Genomic DNA, 25,459 nt, shown 5'->3' with positions numbered 1-25,459 from the left:
TCCGCTGTCCCGGGGCAGCCTCCGGTCCCGGCCGGTCCGAGGGGCGATGCCGGCCCGGGCCCCGCGGCACAGCGCCCCCTGCCGGCCGGAGCCGCGCGGCATGCCGGGACTTGTAGTCGCCACCGCCGCATGGCCCCCCTTCCGCCGGCCACGGGGAACTACCGCCCCCAGCGTGCCGCGCGCGGCGCCGCCATCCCGCCGAGCCCCCGCTCCCCGTCCCGCCGCACCGTGGGGCGCTCCGGGGGCTGCGGAACGGGACATCCCGGGACGGGACATCCCGGGACAGGGCACTGCGGGACGGGACGGGACGGGACGGGACAGCCCGGGGCGGCGGGGCCGGGCCCTGCCGCTGGCGGAGGCGCGGGGGCGGCGCTCCCGACGGCAGCCGGGACTTCCTGTGACGGCCCATTTCCTGGTCGGATGGGGCCGGCGGGGGGCGGCGGCGGCGGGGCCGGTCCCTCTCCGTGTTCCTGACGCGCTCGGTGGTCGCCGGTGACGCCGCCAGGCAGCGATGCGGGCCCCGGGCCCTGCCGGCAGGCGGCCCCCGCCGTGACCCGCCGGGGCTGCGCAGGCCGGCCCCGCGGGGCGCATGGAGGCTCCCGCCGCCCTCTGCGAGGTACCGGGCAGGGTCGCTGCGGGCCGGGCTCGCGGCGGGGCCCGCGGGGGTAACGCCGCAGGCCCGTTATCCGCGCTGCTTTCGCAGGTGTGATCCCCGGGGGACAGCGCGGCTCGGCCCCGCCAGGCCGGCCCCCCTCGGCCGCGGCAGGAGCCGCAGGGCTCGGCACCGACACCGGCATCGCCCCGCGGCCCCGCCGCCGCCTCCTGAGACATGAAGAAGTTCTTCGACTCTCGCCGCGAGCAGGGCGGCTCCGGGCCCGGGGCGGGCAGCAGCGGCGGCGGCGGCGGCAGCAGCGGCCCCGGCAGCGGCTACATCGGCCGGGTCTTCAGCATCGGCCGGCACCAGGTCACCGTGGACGAGGTGCTGGCGGAAGGTGAGGTCCCGGTGCCGTTCCGAGCGCTCCGCGGATGCGGCTTTCCCCTGCCCAGGCTGGAAGGGAGGCCTTGGGCTGTCCCGGGCACCCAGCCTGCTCCTTGACCCCCAGATTGCTGAATATTTCATTGTCCTTGGCAGAATTGCAGTCCTGTGGTGTCTGCAGGCTGATGTGTTGGTGTTCCCATCTCTAAATCCAGTGTGGGTTTGGCCGAGTTAGGTTTTTTTTTAGTGCTTTAGGAATTTGGAGATATTCAGAAGTTAATTGTTTCTTATTTCTAAAGTGGGAGTTAAAAAAACCAAAAGAAACACCCGTACCAAAATTGTCATATATTTTGGTGCAGAACAAGGTGCTGTAAATAAAGAAAGCAGCGTCCTTCGCTCTTAAACTTTCTTCGGCTGTTACCTCCTTTGCCACCTCGAGCAGAGAGGATTAAAACACTGGAGTAAATTCCTTGTTATGCACATAGGTAGGCTGAGCAGGACTGGCTGTGACCTGGGATGAGGGAATTCTCTGTGTGTGGGATGTCTGCAAGGCGGAGTGGTGATCCCAATTGCCTTTTTTTCTTTTTTTTTTTTTTTTTTTTTTTTTTTTTTTTTTTTTTTTCCAAATAAAACAGTTAGAGACCTAAAAATGAATCCTGGGGGTTACAGAACTCATGGCGTGTGCAGGCCTTGCAGTGCAGCAAGCTGCTGGTGGCATTCGTTTAATTGTAACCAGCTCTCCTGCTCCAACTATCATTTTACATTTCATTTGTTGGGGCTGCAAGGAGCCTCCTGAACGGCTCTGCCTGGTAACCTTAGCCTCGACCTTCAGGGAGGTGTTGGCCTCTTTAGACCTGCTCCTGGTGCCTCCTGCGCAGCATCCTGGGCAGATTTAGTCCAAACAGTGTTTTGTTTTGATGGCGAGGGAGAGCAGAGCTGCTGGGAGAGAGCTGAGTGGGAGGACCTGTGTTGGCTTTTACAGAAAGAGCCCTAAAATGGAAAAGGGACTCTGTGTACACTGCCTGTGTTCAGATTTGTAAGAATTCACCGCGGTGTGCAGAAAAATAGGTCTGTGGCTGTTTTTCAGACTTGGTTTCTGATGTGTTCTGCTGAGAGGAGCACTGAAGCCAGGCTTTTACCTAGCAACTATAGTGATTTTTTTTTCCCTTTGAAATTTGCACTATAGGTTTTGCCTGGGCTGGTATTTCCAAGGCCCTTTTGGCCCTGGGAGCTGAGGACCCACATGAGCTCGACTTGGGAAGCTGTCAGTCTCCCTTAAACGCAGGATGGCCTCATCCTGGTGGCACGGGAAAGGCAGAGGCTTTTTTTGCTGATGAGTAATGTGCTGGCAGGTTCTGCCCCGGGAAGAGGAGCCGTGTGTCACCGGGCTCTCCTGCTGCTGCTGCAGAGGTGGAGGTGGGAGCACAGATTGCCTGGGGGGGAAGAGCCTCCCTTCCCTGCCTGCCTGTCCTGGGGGAGCTGCTGCTTCTGGGGGCTCTTCCCTGCATCTCCTGGTTCCTGTCGGTGGGATGCAGCTCTGGGTTCATGCATGCAGGCTGAGAGCTGTGAAACTGTGAGGCAGAGGGAGCTCTGGTGGAAGGTGCTGCCCAGGTACCTCCCTCCCGGTGAGACAGTGTGAAATCCTTCTGTGCGCAGAGCGGAGCCTCCAAGGGGCACGAGCGAGGCGGTGTGCTGGTTTGCAGGTTGTCTTGCTGGTTTTTGTGCTGGGGAGCAGCGTGGCTCAGGAGTGCTGCAGCTCTGGCTGTGCTGGTAAACAGCCTTTTCTCCCTGACTCAGCTGGAGACCTGGGGAGCTCGTGGGCAGCCCGGTCCCTGCACTCCTGACTCCTGGAAAGCCTCTCTGTAGCTGCAGTGGTGCTTTGGCAGTGCTGAAGAGGCAACTCCTGGCTATTTGTGCTGAAAGGAAAAGTCCCCTGGGAAGCACTCTGTAGGAGGAGTATCCTGTCTGGGGAGGAAGGACCTCTCATCCCAATTGCTTTAGGGCTGTGTTTCGGTGCAGCCTGTGAAACATGAAAAAAATGAGATGTAAAAGTGCCTTAAAAGAGAGAAGCAATGAAGTGATGAATGGTGTTGAAGCAGAAGTTTTGGAATGGAAGTGCTGGGATTTGGCTGTACCTGGTCACCCTGAATTCTGCTGAGCAACCCTGCTGATGAGGAGTGTGCCCTGGCTGCAGCGCTGCCTGTGCCAGGTGCCAAATGGCTCCACGTGCCTCTGGGCTCTTGTGTGGATCCCCCAAAATACCTGCTGCTGGTAAACCTGCATGGTTTCACTCCCCCACCCCTGAAAAGTAGTTCTGTCTGGATACTTGCCTGCCTGGCAGGGAGGAACATCCCCGCCTTTTGGAAGGAAGGAGGTGGGAATAATGCAGAAGGAATTTGAGGGGTTGGTTGTGGTGTTGGGATATGGTGAATCAGTGGGGGTTTTACAAACAGGGTGTTGCAATAGGCGGTTCCTAGTTGGGTCCTTGTAGCTCTCCTGCTCTAATCCACATAAAAGCACAACTAAGCTCTTGGACAATTGCCCCCAAAGTTTGCACAAGGATTATCTGTGGTGGGAGGGCAGTGCTGGGGGTCTGCAGGGCCAGGTTTAGTTACACAGTGCCCCAGTATGGGCTCAGGGGTGTTGTCACTGGTTTTGGGGTGAATGGTGTCTCACAGAGCTGAAACAAACACCCAGGAGCTCTTGCAGTGTGGGGCTGAGTCAGGCTGCTGTCTTGCTGTTTTCTTTCTGAAAATAAACCAAAACAGCGTTGGACCAAATCAGATACTGCTGTTTGTTTCTGCCTGTGTGTAGGGGAAAAACCAAAACAACGGAACCCCATCCCAGAGCCCCATGCTGGAGCTCTAGGGAGGTTGGTGTCCCTCTGATGGGGATCCAAGCAGCAGGAACACTGAGAAGGGTGTTGCCATAAATGAGGAGTTTGGGAGAGCTGTGTGTGTGGCAAAGTCCCACAAGGCACGGGTGAGCTAAACCAGGTTGGGGATTGCCCCAGTGTCCCATTTTTGAGGGCCTCTGTGTTTTGTGTGACTCTGTGCTCAGTGTTGTGAGAGTGCTGAGCTGACCCGAGGTGTGTAAACATCCATGGGGCACGTGTTTGAGCAGGGTTTTGTTTGTCTTGCTCTGCTTCTAGCAAAAAGTACAGGCTGAGTTTCTGCAGGTCTGTGAAAAGTTGCTTTTAAAATTGTACTTTTTTGAAGGTCTTTTCCCCTTCAAGTAAGTTGAAGTCTAAGTAAGGGACTTGGGTTTAATAATTGTAGGATATCTCACTGGAGTTTTTCAGGTAGGTACCTGTGTGCTGTAACTAATGTTGATTTGAAAGCATTTAATGATTGATATTACAAACCAGTGCAAAGTCACAGAACCATCCTACACTTGCCAGCTGTGTTTTCCCTCTGTTTTGAAAAGAGGGATGCTGTGGGATCCATCCTGACTTTGCTTGGCAGAGCACGTGGGAAGCAGCTGGCAGAGCCGTGAGTGCCCAGCCTGTGCCCTGAGGTGCCCAGGGCTGAGGCTTTCTGCTGACCCCTGCCCTCCCTTGGCACCTCCTTCCCTGCAGCACCGTAACCTGAAGCCACTGAAAACACTCGTGAGCTTCCTCTGAAATGATTTCACTTTAAAGCAAACCCCATCTGAGGAACGTTTTGCAGATTTATGTGATCCTCAACCCAGTTCCAGTGTGGTTGGGTTCAGGACATTGCTTTGAAGTGTATTTTGTGAGTTACTGCTTTCCAGCTTCAGCCAAGGGCCAGCTGCTAATCAGCTGACCAGGGACATTTGGATTAGGAATTAAACTGTTTCTCCTCTCGGAATGGGACACGTGATTCTTATTTTTAATTTTTTCCCTGTTTCTTGTGGGGCAGAACATGCACTCTGCTCTGCCAGGTAGGATGTTTGATTCTGTGTTCCAGCAGTCTGTTTTTCTGAGAGTAGAACCAGGGGAACTTGTGAAGGATCTCAGGGGAGTTCTTTGCTAAATGCTGAGGTATCCCAAGTGTTTTGGTGCTTTTAGCAGCTCAGCTTTTGCTGGGACAGTGTGTGCTGTGTCCTGAGATGTAATCAGGGAGGAAAAGCAGGTGTTAGTGGATTTAAGTGTGTAAGAAGTTGTGTGGGCCAGAGACTGACCTGGCCCATGAGCTTTGTGCAGCCTGTTGCAGAAGGGGTCTGGTTCCTTATGGAAAGCTGTGGCAGCTAAAAGCTGCTTTAAAGGCAGTGTTGGCCCAGCCAGTCACCATCCCAAGGCAGTGTTAGCCCAGCCAGTCACCATCCCAGGAAGGAACTTCCCTGTGAAACCAGCAGAGTTTCTGTTTCAGCACTCCTGCCATGAAGCTGTCAGTGTAAGAAAGCTGAGTTTTGGGATTCTGGCTGGGGGTAATACATGGTTTAACTCCAGCTGGAGCCTTACAGAAGTGTTCTAGTAGTTTTAAAGGCTGCTAACCTCTGGTTGCACGTGCATAATGTTTTTGTTGTGGCACGGGCCTTCTCCCCTTTGTGCTTGTCAGCAGCTCGAGGAGAGCAGGTGGGAGGTTACAAATGTGCTGAAGACAAGCTGGAATCCACTCTGGGTTTAGCACTTCTTGCCTTCCAGGCTGACCCACCTGCATTAATCATGGCTAATGAGGGGTCAGCACTGGCTGGGTGCTGCACACTTGGGCAGGGGCTGGGAGCTGCTTCCCTTGAAGGTGACTTTATTCAGGGTAGATGTTCTGGGCAGGCTGAGGCTGTGCCCGTGGGGAAGGCAGCGTGCCAGCTGCAGGGCTGGTGCTGCTTCTCTGGAAAGTCACAACCAATTTGCCTGCTCTTGTGCTAAGTGTTTACTTGTGTTCTACATGTGGAAGGAGACGGAGTCTCTGAGGACAACATGCCATAAGCAGAATTGGTTTATGGAGGAGTTATCTTTGATAACAAGAGGTAACTGAGTAAGTTTCCCAGGAAGGGGTGCTGCCTTCCTTGGATGGGGACAGCACAGGATGTCCTTGTGGTGGTGTCATGCTGGAAACAAACCTCCTTGGATCAGATACTGGCTGCTGTGCTTCTGGAGAGTAGGAACAATACTGACAGTGATTTACAAGCACAAGGAGAAGATTTGGAAAGGCTTAAGTGAGGCACTGCAAGGTAGTTCTCATTTGTGGCTTTTTGTCATTATGGAAACTTTCTCCTTTTGTAGGAGGTCCAGGAATTGCCACTAAATGAAATGAAGGTTATTGTTAGCTGCCCTCAGGGTGATGCAGCAGAGTGAAACAGAGGGGAGCTGCTGCAGCTCCTCTAATGCCAGCAGCTCTCACTCCCCAGAGTATCTGAGCCCTGGCACAGCCTGTGGATGTGCCCTTCCACCCCTTTTAGGGCTGCTGGGAACTCAGATAGGAGGTGAAGCAATGCAGAGCACGTGTGGCCCAGTCAGGAACTGATCTCTGCCCTTCCAGACTGGGTGCTCTAATTGCAGTCTGTGTTTCCTCTCGAGTGCTGCCTCGCTGTGGTTTCAGTGAAGCTCTTGGCACTCGTGTGCTTTGGGTGTAAATTCACACTTGCTCTGTGGCAGAAGCCCTGCTGACACCAGGACCCTGGGCCATGTGTTGCAGGATTGCATTGAAGACATTTTTGGAACAAGATGCTCATAGCATCTGCTTTGCTTCATGATTTTGCGGAAAGAAATTACGTACCAGTGACGGGTGATCTCATAGATTAAAAATAAAAAAAGCCATCAGCAGCTGAGTTCCCTGAGCAGGGATTTGCGTGTGCATCCCCTCACAGCTGAGCTGGAAGCTGCCTGTGCTGTGATGAGGGCAGGTAGAGCTGATCTCCATTCACTGTCAGGCACACAGCAGTTTCCCTTCCCAAAGGCCTGTGGTAGGGGGGCCCCAAAATGTGCCTGTGTGAGCTTAGAGCAATCTGACAAGCTGTTCTCGAGGGTGTGAGAGCAAAATGCAGGATCTGAGGCTGCCTAATTGCACAGCTGTTGTTCAGATATCATCTTAGCTTGTGTCTCCTTCTGCAGCAAAGTGATGCTTGCAGGGCTGATGTGTGCTTTTGCTGCACAAATGGCAGCAGTGGAATAAACCCAGGCTTGTCTCAAAGATGTGCAGAGTGCTCCGTGAGGACATGGTGTGCCTGGTTCCTGTGGCTGTCACTGAGCATCAGGCTCTCTCCAAGGCACCAGGTTTGGTGTGCTATACATGTTTTTGTGGCTTCCCTATCCCAGGTTCTATAGGAGTGCTATTAAAACGTTCTTGAGAGTGATATGGACTTTCAAAAGTGGTTTGAAATTCTTAAAAGGAACACAAGAAATCAGTGCTGATGTGAGAAGCGCAGAAATGGAAACCTTTTGCCTTCTGTGCCTTCTCTGCATGACCTACCTGCTAATTCAGTGTTAGCTGAGCTACCTGTTGTGACCCTCTGAAGGATTAATGGCTTCTGACCTGGGCCATAAAGACCTCTCTGGCACTGAGCTGCTGCTTGTGAGAGGGAGCTGGATCGATGGGAGATGCTCCCTGATGGCCACAGGAAGGTTATTTGTGGCTGCTGCTGGCCCTGGGCTCTGCTCTAATGGCTCTTCATGACTTTTGGCAAAGGGTGTGTAACCCCAGGGGTATGCAGATGGCTGTGGCATGAGCAATACCCTGGGATTGTTAAAGAAAACCCTCTGGGGTTGGAAGGGTCTGTGACAGCACCTGTGTGTGTGCAGGGACTCAGGTGCCGAGATCCTGCTGGTTCCTATGGTTGTGTTTGTAAGGAAATGAAGAAATGCATCACAGGGCCCTGATGTGTGTGGTGGCAAGGGCTGGAGGAGGGACAGTGTGGGAGAGAGGGCAGGACAGGCAGGTCACACCGTCCTGTCATCCCTGGGGACATTTCTGGGAGGAACAAACCTGCTGAATGTCAGAGCCTTTCTTTCAGCCTCTACCTGTTGCTTCTGAGTCAGCAGATGTACTTGGATATGTGAACATGAGTTACCCTGCTGTTTCTGTGCTGCATTTCCAGTTGCAGTTTGAAGTGCTGAGCTGTTGTGAGGCTCTGGCTGTGAGATGTGCCCCAGCCTGTGCCTCTGTGCCACAACCTGTGCCCGTCCCCTCTCTGCAGAGCAGACACACAGAGATGGTGCCAGGGAAGGTTTATCAAATTATTTCACAAATAAGAAGCTGAAGCCCACGAAGATGAAGCCATTTGATAAGGGCTGTGTAGCAGAGCAGGGACAGTCTTGTATTAAATGCAAATATGACTCCTTGCCTGGTGGTTTAATCGCAGGGTCATTAATATTCATGTCACCATAGCACCCAGGAACTTTTATCATGGGCCAGGGCCCTGTGTCACATAATGCAAACACAGAACAAAGCCTGGCCCTGCTCCTTGGGGATTCCTGGCTCTTCCCTCGGTGCCAGAGCACACTGGTGTGCTGCTCCTGCCTGCTCAGAGAGGCTGTGAGGAACAGGCAGTGATGGGTGGTACAGCTCACCGTGCTGTGAGAGCTGACACACAGCATCTTCTGGAGATCTGCTGTTCTTCAGAGACCACAGAAACACACAGACTCAGCCTTGCTCACCCAGCTCTCAGCAGCACATGTGACAGGAGTAAATGTACTGGACTTTTAAAAAATTAAAATGATGCTAGTTTTGGAGGGGGACAGGTGGTTGTTTCCTACCTTTTGCTTTTGTTTTAAACTTAACATAAGAAGACCTTTGAAAGTTTTTCTGCAACTGATGCATTTAGTGATATATTTATTATTTAAGTTGGGATATAAATACGTAAAGCAATTACTTAAGTTCATTTGAACTGATGAATTCAATCCCCAGTGGTTGCAGGCTTGGTGAGTAACAGTCACAAGACCGCAGGTTCTGGACCCCTGCAACTTTTCCTGTTCCTAGACATCTGACAAATGAGCAGACAAATAGTTCGTACCTCTCCCTCTTCACCTGTGCATGTGTGGAGAGCTCAAAGCCCTGTTTCATGTAGGGCTGATATTTTTTCCTGTTAAATGCTGAATGGAACATGTGGAGTTCTGCTTCTGCTGCCGTGCTCAGGAGCATGTCTGGGTGCTGCCCTGGGAACCAGAATTCCCAGATGCTGGAACCAGAATTCCCAGATGCTGGAACCAGAATTCCCGGATGCTGGAACCAGAATTCCCGCATGCCTGACTTGTCTGTTGCTGTGAGCTGTCCTAGGATCCTTGCATAATTGCTTCCCCAATGGAGTGTGCTGTTTCCATGACGCTTCTCCACGGCCTGCTCTGCCTTGCAAGCCAGCCCAGTTAGTCCCAGCCTGGCCTTCATCCTGCCTTCTCCCTCCTCTTCACCTCCAGCTACAGCCTGCTCTCTGCTCGACTGGTTCTGCTTTTTTTCTGATGTGATTCACGGCTCCCTGGCCTTTCCAGGGAAGCTCTTGAGCTGCCTGCAGTTGCTGCAGCTTCTTGCTGGCTTTGCATTTCCAGCCGTGTTCACTCAGCCCGTCATGCTCCACAGCATGTTGATGCCAGTGCTAATTTCACTTGGAGATGAACAAGGGCTCAGATGCTATTAGCAGCTGCTGGGAATAATAGCAGCTGAAATGTGCTTTTTAAAGGGCTGACTGATAACTAAACAAATGATTCTTTTAAATTTTTTTTTAAGCCCTGAGTTATTCATGACCCATTAATTTTTATTTTTTTTTTCGGGCTTACAGTGGAAGTTCAGGGACTAAAATTGTTACAATAGAGAGGGACTGAGCCTGCCTTGCCGAGTAATCTGTTTGGAGGCAGCGTGTCTTGCTGCACAGCAATAAAACACCGTTCTATCAGCTTTGGTTCTGCAAGTCTGCCTGTCAGGGAGAAATGGCGTGGATGCACAGGGCTGTGCAGCAGAGCACATGCCCAGCAAATCCCCCCACGTGAACACCTCAACGTGCTTCCTGCCGAGGCAGCCAGAGCCTCCAGTGAGCTGCTGTTGGTTATGAAATTGCTGTCACAAATGCTGCAAATGCTGCGAGGCTCTGATGCCCCTGACTTGGGGTGCCTGGGCTGCTCCCAGCTCCTGCTGCCCTTGGACTGGAGCTTCTGACAAGAGAGTGCCTTTAATGCACAGCCTGGATCTGGCCCAGTGATTATTTTAGGCTTCTGAAATGCTGCTGCATGGCAGAGATTAATTTCCTTCCCCTCCTTTCTCTGCTGTGTTGTGATTTACAGCTTCCTGTTTGTCCTTCTCCATGGGCCTGCCTGGGAGCTGCAGGAGGATTGTGTGGGGAGTGAGGTCTGTCATGAGTTGGGGTCGTGAAACATGCAAAGAAATGAAGCTGGATGGCTTTAAAGCAGCCCCAGAGAAGTAAGAGGCAGCTATGCTTTCCCCATGCTGTCCATGCAGTGAAAATGCCTCTGACTGTATAATTATTTTGTGTCTGTGTGTTGTTGTGAGCATCGCAGCTGGTAGATTGACTGCTCACTCCCAAAACTGCCACAATCCCTAGACAGCCAGTCTTGCTCTGCTCAAATCAGGAGAGGCAGAGGCTGTGCTGGTGCTGTGTGGGGTTCCTGGCTGCATCATTTTGCACAGTTCAGGCACTCCTGGCTGGGGCTGCCACACCAACATTAGCCATGGTGACGTCCTGCCTATTTAACAGGAGAGGGTGGAGCTTGTAAATCTAAATCTGTCCTGTCATGGCCTAGATATTGCAGCAGTGACATTAAGCAAGGGCCCTATAATTGTGTTGGTAATATTGGATAATCACATTAGGATTCTCAGCTATGGTAAAGCTGTGTAGGGCTGAGTGTGGCCCTGCTTTCCCCTGGCTGAGAGTCTGAGCCATGAACTCAGTGTGAGCTGAAGCCTTTGTTTTACCTGGGGAGCAATCCTTTGCTCAGATGTGCTGGATGTTCTGTTCAAGTTTTCCTGGTGGTATTTAAAGCCCAAAGCCCCCCTAGCAGTGCTGGGGCTGGAAGAGCTGCAGCTTTCTGGGGCTGGAGTGAGAATGGTTTGTGATCAGCAGGGCTTTGCCTGGGCTGTTCTGCTCTCTTGGCATCAGACCTTTGCCCTGGTGATGGGTGCTGTCTGATGGACTCTGGAGGTGTCTTTGAAGCTGTTTCTTTGGTTTTTTCTCTTTTTCTTCCCGCCTCCCACTGAGTCCCAGTTGCATTTTGCGTGGGCAGGCGCTGGGCTTTCCGTGCCTGGGGAGCTCACGCAGCCCGAGGCTGGCTCAGGGGTTTCTGCTGGCCAGCCTGAGCCTCCTCTGCTTGCTGTTCTGTGCGGGTAAAAGCCTTCCCAGCTCCAGTGTGAGCTGTGTGGGGAATTTCTGGCTGCCTGCAATGGTGATTATTGGAAGGACAGTGCCCAGCTCTGGGAGCTGTGGGGCTGACAGGTATTTCTCTCCATGCACTATGAAGCAGTGAGTTGTTACCTGCCCTGTCAGAGCTGCTGCTGTTGTGGGTATGGGCTGGGTGAGCACAGAATCCACCTCAGTTTCCCAGTTTCTCGGTTTCCTTTGCTCTGGCAGCAGGGTGAAGGCTGGGAAGCCCCAGCATTTGCTAGGAGAAAACAAGCTGAGCACATTGCTCTGCAGGCAGGGAAGGGGAGCTGGGGATTTGCCCAGCAAAGCTTGAATATTCTTCAAGAGTTTGTCCTATGCCAGGAGGATTCTGCCCTTGGCTGGCTTGACACACAACCTATATCTGTCCCTTGTGTTTCTTCCACTAAAGTATCACTAGAAACACTCAGAAAATAGTTGTATATCCTGTATGTTCACTTTAGCTCTGAGCTCGCCTGACTTTTTACAGTTGTAACTGTTGCAGTCTTCTTTAGAGTATGTTCACTATTAAATTCCTGATCTTGTTGCAAAAATACCTTTTTAGCTAATTTTCCATCTGGGGAGATGCAGGATTCAGCTGATTCTCCTGATACTGTGCACGTTTCAGGTTTCCTGTCATGAAATACTAGATGTCCTCTCTGCTTTATCTGGGTGCCATCTACTTTCCCTGCAGTTCTGGGGCTCTGATTGCCTCCTACAGCCAATTAAAATGGTCAGAACAGGGCTGAAATTTGAGTTACTGTGACCATTGCTCCTTTCAGCTGCAGTTAGTGGTGTGCCCTTTCTTTTTTGCCCTCAAGATAAAACTTAAATGTTCAGACTATTTAATTGGCGGTTGATGTTTCAAGATCTGATGTGATAAGTTTCCCAGAGCAGTTCTATCTCCACTCCAGGGTGAAACCTTTTAAAGTGCTGTTTAGGGGCATGGAAACAGCCCAAAGGAGCAGCTGGAGCCCCAGCTGAAAGCTCAGTGAGCCACCCAGGTTTTTGTTTGGTTTTGGTGTGTCTAACTCCCTGCTCAGGTGAGTGTGGGGGGGTCAGGCACTGAGAGCTCCTTGAAATTCTGCTCTGGGAGATGCTGGGACAGCCCTTTACACTGAAGCAGCCCCTTCACCTTGGCACTGTTATGCTTAGATAAGTCAAGGGACTTAATACAACAAAAACCAACTAAGTAAAGCTTGTTATTTCCTTTGAGGTGGAAAATCTGGGCTGAGAGAGGCCCTGTTTAATTTAGGGTTATTATCTGCTCTTCTCAGCTGGGCAGGACACGAGGGTTTGTTTTGTTCTCCTTCAGAACTGGACTCTGGTTTGTAACACACATGTACACAAACACATGCACTGTTTACAGACATTTGGGTGTAGTAAGAGATCCACATTCAGGCCCTCCTGGAGCAGAGCCTGCTGCTGTTATTCGTGTGTGTGGTGTGTCCTGAGTGTCACCTCTGTCCCCACTGCCACCTGCAGACACTTGTGCAGGTCCCCTTACCCCTGTGGCTGACACAGCCTGTCAGTGCTTTGTGCTTCAGCGTGCTGACTGTTGACCCCAGGTGCAGAAAATCTGGTTTTTAGCCTGGGTTATGGTTTTATCTTTATTTTGTCTTTATTTTATCTGTGTATACTCCTGAGAGGTGATGCAAGCCTGTGCCGTGGGACAGACCGTGTGTTTTGTGTGCCTGCAGCTTGAGGGTGAATAATCTTCACTTTCATGGCTATAAAATGGCATGGAAATACCCCAGTGTAGGCAGAGGATTATGGAGTTGGGTGGGAGAGTGAGTCACAGGCACTAATTAAATCCCAAACCCCAAGTGTCGTGTCTCTCCAGCATGTAGTACTAAAACAACAAAATGCAAACACAAAGGAGAGCATTAGTACAACCACACTGCTGTGAGTCCCTCCAGCCTTGCGGTGCTGGATCATTGGGAAAGACTGCAGAGCATCCTTCCAGGAGGAAAGATGGGTTACAGCTGCACTGGCATGTAGGGGAAGAACTTGGGGTTGGAATCCAGAGGAGATTTTCATGGTATTTGGTATTTTCATGATCTTGGATATTACAGCCCTAATGCAAAGTCTGCCTCATTACTGTGCCTTCTGAATTATGCCTCAAATGACTTTCAAAACAAAATGAGGCAGTTGTATTTGTCTGTAAAGATGTTAGTGCTGACACACTGTGACTTTGAAGGTGTTGCAGATGCTTCACAAAGCAGAAAAAGCAATGTGCAGTGATCCTGTTCATTCCAGCCCCTCGTTATGTGTCACGCAGAACACTTCACAGTGCTGCCTCTGGTTTGTGGGCACATCTAGTAATAACAAGGAATAATGCTGGAACAGAAAGCTTAATTTGGAGTGAAATATCCTGTCCTGGAAACAAAGAGCTCAGAAGTGGCACAGAAACGGGGGAAAATGGGATTTGAAATGGTGTGTTTGCAGCAGGTATGTGCAGCAATACCCTCCTGCTGGGCAATGGAAGAGAGGAATAAAGGCAGCAGAAAGAATACATTGGTGCAGATTAATAGCCACAAAAATAGCACTGTAATCCTAATGCAAATCATGGGGAGCTATTATTGAAATAAAAAGCCCATATTAAAATCCAGCAGCAAATATTTACTTGTTGGAGGGTCAGAGCAGAGCGTGGCGCGGGGCAGGAGCAGTGGGACTGTTTCCCTTGGCTCTGCTCCCTGGCACTGCTGGCTTGGTGGGACTGTGGTGCTTTTTTAGGAGCTGCTGGGGTCCCAGTGCCACTTCCAGGGTCACATGAGGGTTTCTGGGGTCTCTGCAGCCCCAGCTGCTCAGAGGATCCCAGGGCACCTGGGTCTCTAGAAAAGATGCCCAAAACCATTGGTGCTTTAGGACCAAGAATCACATCACAGAATGGTTTGGGTCGAAAGGAGTGACTATTGTGTATACACAACTTGGGGAAAAACTTTTTTCTTTTTTTGAATGACTGTGTGTTGCTCCAGTTAGAGCTGCCAGAGGTGCAGGATGGCTTCCCAGCACAGCAGCGGAGAGAAAATGGTTCTGGTGCTGCCAGGTGATGCTGTCCAGTGATGGGTGATGTGCAGTGTCTGTGTGACAGCTGCTTGGGGCTGTGACTGGGCAAAACCACATTACTGAGTGTTTTAGTAAAGCTTTGGGAATGGTGAGCTGGGAACAAACACCCCGTGCAGGGGAGTCACTGTGGCTTTCCTGCAGCTGGATCACAGCATCCTGACCGGGGGGAAAAAACAACACCTGAGTGAGCCTGCCCTTGTGCTTGGCAAGGTAAGAGCTGGGGAAGTTCTTGTGGCTGGTGAGATAAGGCAAAATATGACATAATTCTTGATGGATAAGGATCAGCGAGTATTGGAATTGTGCAAATGGAGTGGCTTTGTGCCTGGTTCAGCAGAGCACTTAAAATTAAGTGCCTGCTGGTACAGCTGGAGCTTAAAATGCCCGGCTGGCTGTCCCTGGAGGCTGAGTGTTCCTGGGGCAGGTCTGGGGAGATCTGAGCAGTGCAGGGGCTGCGCTGGTGCCCTGCAGCAGCAATGCTGGGCTGTGTGCATGCAGAGCATTGGAAGGAGATCGGGCAGGAGCTGCACTGGTGCCCTGCAGCAGCCGTGCTGTGCCTGGCTGGCATTGCTGGCTGCAGGAACATTCCATCTCCAATCCACCACGAATCCCTGGAGCTCAGCACAGCTCTCTCCTCACCTGCAGCTGCTCTCACCTGGTCCAGCAGTGCTTGCCTGGCTGTGAGGAGCTGTGCATCCTGCTGAAATTACAGAAGGGCTGAAAACACAACCAGCAGGGCTGGCAGATGGCCAGTGTGCCCTGACACAAGCCTGCATGGAAAATTGCTCTGGCATCTGTATTGACTGGAGATAATTGGAACTTCCCAGTATTTTTTCAGCTTATCCTGAAACCCTTTAGCAAGAGCAGCAGTCAGGCAGCAGTGTGTGGCTTGATAACCATGTTTCCATGCAGTTCAGGCAGGCCTAAAACACCAAAGAGACACAAAAAAATTTCCACAGAGAGAGCCCTGTAGCTGGTGGTGGCTCTGAGCTGGTGGTGATCCCAGTGCTGCCTGCTCAACAATATTCACATGTCTTAAGGGTGAACACAGAAATGACTTCTCACATTCTAGAATGGGTATTTTAGTTTTTGCTGGCTGCTGGGGGAAGAGAGTTGAATTTCCCTCAGAACCTTAAATCAGAGGCACATGTGCAGGGGAAAGCTGTCATCTGAGGTGACTCTCGGGCTCAGCTCTTGCCCCTGGATTTATTTCCTCTGTTGCAGCCGAAGCCTGCCCTGGTCTCATGCCTTTGCTTTCCCCACGTGCCCTGGGAAAGAGGCTTTGCCAGCAGAGAGGTGGGCATGTTCCTGGTGCCTGGAGTGCTTGAAGCTGTGCCCGAGTGGGGCACAGGCTCCCGAGCTGACCTTGGCTCCCACATCCCAGGATCATCATCTCCGTGTGCCTGCTGCTGTCTTGCTGCTCTCTGAGAGAAGGAGTAAATGGTCCTGTAATGTGCATCTGGCAGGGCTCCGTCATAATTGCCTGTAAATTTGTCTTTGATCTGTTTCCTTTCAACTTTACCAGGATTTAGCCAAGTTGGGGGTTGGACTGGGATAACGAGGGAGAAATTGGTTGTGGTCTGGAGCTCTGGAGGCTGAGGAGGTGCTGGTGGTGGTGTAGGTGTGCAGTGGGCGAGGAGGAAGGGTTAGGCAGCTGTCAGCAGTTAAAAGATAAGGTAAATGTATTTTTGATGTATTTTTGCTGCTCAGCTCGTGTTTCTTTCTGCTGAGCACAGCACTGTAAACAGAGATGCCCTGTCCTGCTGGCCAGAGCTGGGAAAAGGGAACTGAGCCCTGGGGTGGAGCAGCTCACTTTGAGGGGCAGGGAAACCCAAAAGTGTTGTTATTACCAAAACCAAAATTGGGACTGTAATAAACTTTGAAAAAAACAATTCTTTGGGTTTTTGTGGTATTTTTTGGGTTTTTTTATTTTTTTATTTTTTTTTTTCTTTTTTTTCCCTCTAGTATTTTTCTGAGATCCATGGAAATACTGTACTGAAATTAAAAAAAAAAAAAAAAAAGGATTCCAAACCTGATCTCTCCAATGATTGTGAAAAATACAGGCTGTTAGCAAAGTAGGGTTTGGGGAAATTGTGTTGGTTATGGTCCCTTATTTCTTCCTGGCTCCATTGTGGGGTATAAGAGGGGGAAGAAAAGCCAGTGCAGTGCTGTGTTGCTCTTTTCCACAGGCGCCCTTTGGGCTGAAGATTCACAGCGGGATGTGCAGGTTTGCTCTCCAGAAACGAGACAAACGTGGCTGGGGAGAACAATGAGGCTGCTGCTGTGGGTTCAGAAGCCCTTAGAAATGAGTTGTAATTTGAGATGCTCAACTTGCAGCAGCTTCAGGGAGAGTCAGGGTTATTTTTGGGTCTGAATCGAGCGCTGTGCACAGAGGCCCCTCCAGAGCTGGAGGGGGCTGGAGCAGCTGTGGCTGCTTCATCCCAGGGCCATGGCACACTCTCCTCACTTTGAGCGTCCATTCTGCAGCCTGGCTGCAGTTTTCAACACCTTTAATTGGAGTCTTGATGATGCTTATATTTCTTGTGGGGGGGGAAGGGAGGAGGAGTGGTTTTTTGTTTTGTTTGTTTCTTCTTTCTGTCCCATCTTTCTGGGGCTGCTGCTGGAAGTCAGTGGGGTTTCCTGGGAAAGCCTGCTCTGGTTCTGTGGCTGTGGTGTGTAAAACTGGGCTCGGGCTGCCAGGAGAGGTTCCTGCTGAGCCCCGTGCTGGCAGTGAGGTACCTGTGTGTGTAACTCCTGTGTCGAGGTGGAAGAGGAGCTGTAATGTCATAAAAACCATTGAAAACGACCAGGGAGAATTGTACATTACACACAGCAGTGTTGTCTGGTTATTTGCTCTTTTTCATTCTTTCCTGGTCAGTAAATTTCACCCAAGTGTGGCATCATGGGGTGGGGGCAGCCCATGCAAGTGCTGAATAACCATGAGCACAAACCCATCCATGGAACTGTGTGAAAGGCCTTCATCTGAAACAAGTCCATTTATCCTGGGAATCCTGACTTTACTAATAGCAATGACCACAGAATGAATTGTGGGTTTTTCCCTTGTTCTTCTGTCCTGATTTAAAAGCATTAACATCAAACTGCATGTGGGAGATGTTTCTTTTGCTTCTTGCACAAATCAGCTTTGTAATGTAACTTAAATGCTTCAAAGTTGCAGAGCCTTTTAAGTTTAGGCCTTTGGTGGTTCAGTGGGTGATCTGTAGCTCTGATTTCTGTCCAAGGCAGCATTGCTGTCCTTCAGCTTTCTTCTTCATAATGGGAATTAATGGAGCAATGAGGGACTGTCTGGCAGGACCAGGAACTGGTGTAATTGCTTGTTTTTATGGAGATGTTAGGTGTTAACTTCGTGGCCATTAATTGAAGATTTCCCCCTTGGATCCCTGTGAGTTCCTGGAGAAAAGTGTGCAGGCAGAGCTGGGAGAGGGGCAGGGAAGGAGCATTTCCACAGTAGGAGCTGCTCCGTGTCCCCCTGTGCCTGTCCCTGCTGCACTCCCCTGGCAGGGACAGGGCTGGGAACAAAGGGGGTTTTGGTTAATGAGCAGGCGATTTTGTGTCCTCCACAGGTGGCTTTGCAATCGTGTTCCTGGTGAGGACGAGCAATGGGGTGAAGTGTGCCCTGAAGAGGATGTATGTCAATAATGAGTACGACCTGCAGGTCTGCAAGAGGGAGATCCAGATCATGGTGAGTGCCTGCTCTGGGCTCTGTGCCGTCAGGTCACAAACCCTGCCTTTTCCTAGTAAAAATGGCTTTTGTGTGGAAATCCTGGCCTCTGGAGTGTGTGAAAATCTGGTACTGAACTGTTTCTAAAGTTCCTGTCCAGTGGACAAGGAAAATCTGAATAAACCAGGGAATTCCAGGAAAAGGAGGGGAGAACTGCGTGGCTTAATGGGAAAAGGAAGGGCAGAAGATGTGAGCATGGCTGGGGATGTTGGAATTCAGTCCCACAATCTTCAGTTGGGATCTCAAGACTTCAGCCTTTTAAACCTGATGAGAAAAGGCTGGTGATTCTGATATCTCTGAACTGCAATCAGTGCATGAATGGCAGACCTCCATCCTGAGATAAATCTGTATCACAGCATCTTCTAATCCTGGGTTGGGATGAAGGTTATCTCTGCATCACTGAGGTTGGTAGATTAAAACTGTATTTGTGGGGTAGCTGCTGCCAGGGCTTTTGAAATGTAAAGTATTTGTAATAAGCTCTGGGATATTTCTCCAGATTATTGGACACAAGGATTTAGATGATGGGATAGCTATTTTTAATAGCTGTTTCAAACTTAGCTTCCCTAAACAAAGACAAAATGGAGATGATCCAAATAGATTTGCCTAATCTTGTTTGCAGCGTGGTAAACGTGGAAGTGCCACTTTTGAAGTTGTATTCAAAGATACTGATGAGTATTTAGAGCAGCTGCCAGGTGGGGAAGGAAATATAAAATCCTCATTTTGTGAATTTACCGCACGAGGCACAGGTTTGGGGTGGATGTCAGAAACTCCTACCTGTAGCAATTCTGTGTGTGATTCCTGCAGTAGCTTTAAACGAGGTTAATACCTTTTAAGCGAGCTGCTGTAGTTTGTGATAGTGCAGGGAAGCTTTGGGCTGTGTGGGGAAATGTGAGATTAGATCTCACATCAAAGCTTGTTTACTGGGGTTTCATTGCTGCTGCTTTCTCTTGTCTTTGCCTTTGGAATGATGGCTCGTGGAAAGTGAGGATGAGGAGGGTCCATGGTGTGGATGGGGCTGGTCCTGAATGTGGCTGGTCCATGGTGGGATTTTGGCTGGTCCATGTGTGGATGGGGCTGGTCCTGAATGTGGCTGTTCCACGTGTGAATGTGGCTGTCCCATGTGTACATTTGGCTGTTCCTCGTGTGAATGTGGCTGGTCCATGTGTACATTTGGCTGTTCCTCGTGTGAATGTGGCTGGTCCACGTGTACATTTGGCTGTTCCACGTGTGAATGTGGCTGGTCCACGTGTACATTTGGCTGTTCCACGTGTGAATGTGGCTGGTCCATGTGTACATTTGGCTGTTCCACGTGTGAATGTGGCTGTCCCATGTGTACATTTGGCTGTTCCACGTGTGAATGTGGCTGGTCCATGTGTACATTTGGCTGTTCCTTGTGTGGATGTGGCTGGTCCATGTGTACATTTGGCTGTTCCACGTGTGAATGTGGCTGGTCCATGTGTACATTTGGCTGTTCCACGAGTGAATGTGGCTGGTCCATGTGTACATTTGGCTGTTCCACGTGTGAATATGGCTGGTCCATGTGTACATTTGGCTGTTCCACGTGTGAATTTGTCTGTCTTGCAGCGGGATCTGTCTGGCCACAAGAACATTGTGGGCTACATCGACTCCAGCATCAACTCAGTCAGCAGTGGGGACGTGTGGGAGGTGCTGATCCTCATGGACTTCTGCCGGGGTGAGTGGGGCTGGGCACGGAGTGGGGTTTGTCCTTCTGTGCCTGCAGGGACCTCGCACATCTTCCTTTGGAGCCAGAGCTGTCCCTAAGCTGTTCTGAGCTGAGCAAACCAGGGCTAGGGCTGTGTTGGCTCTGCCAGTGGGATTGGTGCCATCTTTGCTGCTGCCCAGGGTGGTCCTGTACCCCTCTGCTGTGAAGGAGAACCCTCAAATACATCTTGCTGTTGTCTTTAGGATGCTCCACACAAGAAGTGGCTCCTCTTAAAGCAGCCAGGAATGTAATTTTTCTTCACTTTAATCTCATTGCAAGCTTTGTTCCTCATCAGCCTGGCTAGGATTGTTCTGGAAGAAGCAGGACATGGATAATGCGAGGCCAAAAAGCGTTCCTCTTACCTCTGACCTTTTTGCTTGGCTGTCTGTAGCCAGACAGGCTGTTCCATCTGTCCCAAAGCTTTGATCTTTGTGGCTGGATGTGGTGTTTGGAACATGATGCATGTGCTGGCCTCAAATTCTGTCTTCTCGCAGAAGAGCGTTCAGCAAAAATAATATTTTGGCCAGGTGACTTCAGGAGCCTGTGACTGGTTTGGGTGGTGGCAGCTGATGGAAATGGGTATTTTTGGGCCTGTCTGGCTTTGAACTCAAAAGCATGGTAGCATTTTCACACCTGTAGATGTGTGTGAACAGGCTCCATGCAGGCTGCTGTTCTGCCACGTCCTCTTTGCTGCTTTGTTTGCTGGTGAGAGGAGGAACTTCTGGGGCAGTTTTGCTGAAGGAATCACCCACAATATCTCTTTAAGCTTCGGGCCGTTGTTAGCACAGGCCTGGCAGTGCTGGCACATCCCTGCTCAGCCCCATGTGCAGAGCCCACCGTGAGGGAGGTACAAACCTGAGCTCTCCACAGGCACCCCAGTGCAGCGCCCACATTTTGGGCTGATGAATTAAACCCATCTTTGTGAGGAGTTTCCTCCCATCTGCGGAGAGGTGGCTTTTCTCACGTGGCTCTTGCCAGATGCTCTGCCTGCAGCCCTCCCCCTGCAATGCTTGTTACTCTCTGATTTTCCCTTGTTACTTTCCTTTTGTGGCCGGCAGTTTCCAAACCAAATCAGTGCCTTTGTGTGCAGAGCTGCATTCATTTTGGGTGTAAAATGTTCACAGCTGTAGTATTCATTAGACTGAGCTTTTCTTTCCTACCACGAAAGTTTTCCAGTGCTTGTGATGTGGAATGATGCAGTCCTGCTTCACCAGAGCCTCAGAAAGGAGATTTTCTCTGTCTGTCTAGGGCATTTAGAGGAGAAAAAACCCTCAGGATTGTTTTGGAAAGGCCTTTACAGCAACAAAACCCCAAAGCTGAGACAAATCCAGGACTCGTTCCTGAAAACTTGTCTTTGTTTGTGCAGAGTTTCCCTTGTTACAGATGGATTTTTAATTTTTTGCTGTCAACAGCTTCAGCCAAGCCACTTACTGTGTGTGTTTTCTGAGTGTCTCCCTTGCTCCCTCCTCTTGCTTACGTGAGGCAGACTAATCCATGGACTGTGGGTGCCCCAAATCCAGCCTTTTATTCCTCTAGTCAGACAAAAGAAGTCCTATTTGGAAAAAAAAAAAAAAGAAAATTAGTCCAGAGCTCGGTGTCCTGCTGTGATTGGGGATGATCAGAGCTGTGTCCCTGCTGTGGTTTGGGATGGTCAGAGCTGTGTCCCTGCTGTGGTTTGGGGTGGTCAGAGCTCCCTGTCCCTGCTGTGGTTTGGGGTGGTCAGGGCTCACTGTCCCTGCTGTGGTTTGGGATGGTCAGGGCTCACTGTCTCTGCTGTGGTTTGGGATGGTCAGAGCTGTGTCCCTGCTGTGGTTTGGGATGATCCAAGCTCCCTGTCCCTGCTGTGGTTTGGGATGGTCAGGGCTCACTGTCTCTGCTGTGGTTTGGGATGGTCAGAGCTGTGTCCCTGCTGTGGTTTGGGATGATCCAAGCTCCCTGTCCCTGCTGTGGTTTGTCACCCCACCCCTCAGTGTCCCTGCTGTGGTTTGGGATGATCCAAGCTCCCTGTCCCTGCTGTGGTTTGACACCCCACCCCTCCCTGTGCGTCCTGCAGGGGGGCAGGTGGTGAACCTGATGAACCAGCGCCTGCAGAGCGGCTTCACCGAGAGCGAGGTCCTGCAGATCTTCTGCGACACCTGCGAGGCCGTGGCCAGGCTGCACCAGTGCAAGACCCCCATCATCCACAGGGACCTGAAGGTGAGCTCTGCCCCAGGGCTGCAGCAGGGAGCTGCTGGCACCCTCCTGCCTGTCTGCCAGCTGCCCACGCCGTGCTTCTGCTGCTGGTAATGAGGGGAAGTGGGCACAAGCACACCTCTCTGCTGCGAGATAAAAACAGAAATGAGCCTCTCGCTGCTGCCTACCATATGTTTGCCATCTATAGATCTACTTAAACACAAATGTTTGTGAATAATTGTGGCTTGCACACGTGCCAGGATGTACCTGATGAATTATTCACAGTGGCCTGAAACGCTGCTTTATTTAAGGTAGCTCACAGAATTGTTTCCAGATTAAAAGGAGCGCTTCAGAAGTGTTGGCCTTGGGGCAGGAATCCTTAGGAGCTTTGGAAAGTGGCCTCTGGAGCTCTGACCATGAAAGTGTGTTGTTAATTCTGTGTGCTTAGCTGGGAGCAGAGCTGGGCCAGCTTGGGGAAAATCCCCCACCTGTAACCCAGCAAACAGAAGGATGTTCCCTTTACTCTCAGGGAGCTGGGATGAAACACCCAGCCAGGAAGGAGGCTGCTGTGTGCATTTGAAATTCAGATGTGCTCTGTGGGGCAGGTTCTATTTTCAGAGCCCTCGCAGATGTTTGTTTGTGCCACTGGCCGTTGTTTTACATGCCACGTGCAGCAAGGAGAGCCAGGTAGAGCAGGGCAAAACATCCCCGGGGTTCGGTATGCTGTGGCATGTCTGAAATGACAGTGGTGCCACTCTCAGTCACTTTGGATACAGGAGCAGCTCTGTGTCTGTTCCCAGGGGTGATTTCTTACCATCAGTCCTGGATTTAAGGCTGTAAAGTTTGTGTAGGTCAGGAAAGCAGGATGAGGACCAGGAGCCTCCCCGGCTGACATTAACCCTGCCCTTACCTTTCTGGTGAGCCCCTGGGGGTTCATACAGAACAAACTCAGTGTGTTATAGGGGAGTAAATCTGGGACATCTGTGCTGCATTAGTGAGTTGATCTGTGGTGTTGCTTTTGCCTGAGTTGCAGCTGAAATGGGCTCTTGGTGTCCAGCCCACCAGGTTTTGCAAGGCCTGATCTGGCTAAGCTGTGCCCAGAGTCAGGGCTGGCTCTTCTCTGCTTGGAGATGTGTTTTCTGCTTGAGCAGTGTATTGTTTGTGTCATGGTGACCTCTGGGGATCTAAGCACTAACACAGAATTAATATTTATATATATTTTGATTTTATTTGTGTTAAAATGGAACACTGTCAAGGGGCAGTTGCAAAGCCAGGAGAGATGAAGGGCCAGAGAAGTTCAGGACAAGTTCTGGGTGTCAGGAGGGACACGTAGATGTTTTCTTGGGGTGAATATCACCCTGCTGAAGAGGGGCAGGTGTTGGTTTGCAGGCAGCTGGGGCCTGGAGCCCTTTTTTGCCTTCCAGCGCTTTGATGCTGCCCTGGAGCTGGAGGTTGCTGCCAGCAGCAGGGAGGCTGTGAATGAGCTCTCAGCCATTCACACAAGTGCAGCTGGAGCAGCTTCACTGGCCCTGGCTCTGATTTTGAATGAACCCAGGGCAGAGCAGCCTCCTGTTGGCACAGTCCCCAGCTGGTGGAGGTGACCAGCAGCTGGGGACAGCAACCTTCACCCAGCATTTCTGGAGTGAGGATCCTGTGTCACCCCTGGGTGTGCTCAGGGCCGCAACTTTCTGAGTGCTTCACCACAAGAAGACACCTTCATACTCCTTTTAAAGCCACGTTTCTCTGGCCTGGCAGTGGTGGCAGCGATTCCTTTTGCTGTGTTTATTTTTTTTCCTTCTCCTGGCGTTTGCTGATCACACCTGGTTGCTGGATGGTCCCGTGCTGATGTGTGACAAACCTTCCAGGGTGTTTGATGAGGAATCAGCCTGCTCAGGCAGGTACAGGGGGAGGGCTCCTGGGGAAGTGCTGGAGGAGTGCTTGCAGGGAATAGCAGGGAATAGCAGGGCCAGCGTTGCTGTGCTGGGGAGAACATCTGTGTGCAGGCTTTATTCAGAGCAGATGGATGGCACAGGGGGAAGGGGCGTGTTTAACCCTTGGGTTCAAGCCAGCCTTCTCCCCCCCAGCTGCTCTAATTTGGCTGCATTTTCTGATGCTTAAAACGCTGACTCCTTCTTTTTCTTTCCTTCTTGTAAAGACCATCCTTGATGGGGAGCTCTGCTTCCAAAGGGTTTTGTTAGCAAACGCTCATGTGGTGATTTTTTATTTATTTTGAGCTCTATGAGCAGCATGTTTTATCTCGTTGTTGTATCTGAGCGTTTGACACTGATTGAAGATAAAGACGTGAAAAATGGTGTGTTCCCTCCAGAGAACATGCTGTTAGTGCTGCTGCACAGATGAGGAGCTGGAACACAGGGATGCTCTGCCAAAGCCAAGATCTGAGCACAGGGTTTCACACATTTACAGTCAGTGTTGGAACAGGCAATTTCCTTAGGTGGGTGCAAGGTAGAGTTTTGTTAATGCACAGGGGAAGGTTTCTGCTGATTTTATTGGTTTCTGTTGCCTGATTGAAGGTACCAAATAATGTTTGAAAGAAAGGGGTCTCAGCCCCTGTTCAGGGACTGTGGGCACCCAGCAGACTCTGAGAACAGGTGAATAAATGTGAGCATGAGCTGAGGTTTGTTTTGAATGGGACCCTCAGGGACAGCTGAGATGCAGGCAAAGACCTGGAGATGTGTTTTAATTTCATAAACATGGAAGTGTGTGTTGTTTGCCTGCCCCATGGACTGTGAGGAGTTACAGCCTCTGTAAATGTGGAGCAGTTTGGATTTCCTGTCCCCAGTCCAGGTGCCTGAGCAGGGCCACAGTGGCTCAGGAGCCTTCAGCTCCAAAGGCACTGGGACACTGAAGCCTTACAGAGGCAGGGAAATGTGCTTGCAGGAGGAGAAGGGAGGGCTGGCAGCATGGAAGGCAGTGTTACAGCTGTGCCTCCATGATTTGATGTCTATTTTAGGAGATGTGACAGTTTTGATGCCTGTTTTCTTTGCTGTCACTTTTAGACTTCAGTGTCAGAGATGTCTGATATGTCTTCAGGCACTTAAAACCTTGACTCATCTGAAAAAAAAAAAGCCAAACCCTGAATATTCTTTTGTCTGAGTGATTCTGTGTCTGTCTGTGATGCTCCAGGTTGAAAACATCCTGCTGCATGACCGTGGCCACTACGTCCTGTGTGACTTTGGGAGTGCTACCAACAAATTCCAGAACCCCCAGACAGAGGGGGTGAATGCAGTGGAGGAGGAGATCAAGAAGTAAGTGTGCTGTGCCTGTCCAGCCCAGTATTTGTGTTTTCAGGGTGATTTCCCTCGTGCTGGGGTGGTTTAGCTCAGCCTGGTGCAGCAGATTGGCTGTGCTGCATGGCAGCGTCTGCTGCAGGTGAGTGAGTGCCCAGGGGAAGGTGAAACAGCAAACTGAGCTTGATGTAATTGCTTTGGAGCTGAGATTAATGCAGAGCAGCAGCCCCTCCTCGGCGAGGCAGCGACCTGCTCTGTCCTGAGCAGGGTCAGGC

General features: G+C 51.0%; 1 protein-coding gene across 1 annotated transcript in view; it reads left to right on the top strand.

The window, feature by feature from the left end:
- Positions 1-496: 496 nt before the first annotated feature.
- Positions 497-25,459, top strand: part of AAK1 (AP2 associated kinase 1) — a 54,042-nt gene continuing 29,079 nt past the window's right edge. The window contains exons 1-6 of the mRNA XM_058820207.1: positions 497-616; positions 704-992; positions 17,884-18,002; positions 19,626-19,734; positions 21,818-21,960; positions 25,081-25,202. Coding sequence (XP_058676190.1) covers positions 830-992; positions 17,884-18,002; positions 19,626-19,734; positions 21,818-21,960; positions 25,081-25,202 — 656 coding nt within the window. The 5' untranslated portion in view covers positions 497-616; positions 704-829. The remainder of the gene's footprint in view (positions 617-703; positions 993-17,883; positions 18,003-19,625; positions 19,735-21,817; positions 21,961-25,080; positions 25,203-25,459) is intronic.

Source organism: Ammospiza caudacuta, chromosome 26, assembly GCF_027887145.1.
Source record: "Ammospiza caudacuta isolate bAmmCau1 chromosome 26, bAmmCau1.pri, whole genome shotgun sequence".
Taxonomy (NCBI): domain Eukaryota; kingdom Metazoa; phylum Chordata; class Aves; order Passeriformes; family Passerellidae; genus Ammospiza; species Ammospiza caudacuta.
This window is presented reverse-complemented; position numbering and strand designations above follow the sequence as displayed.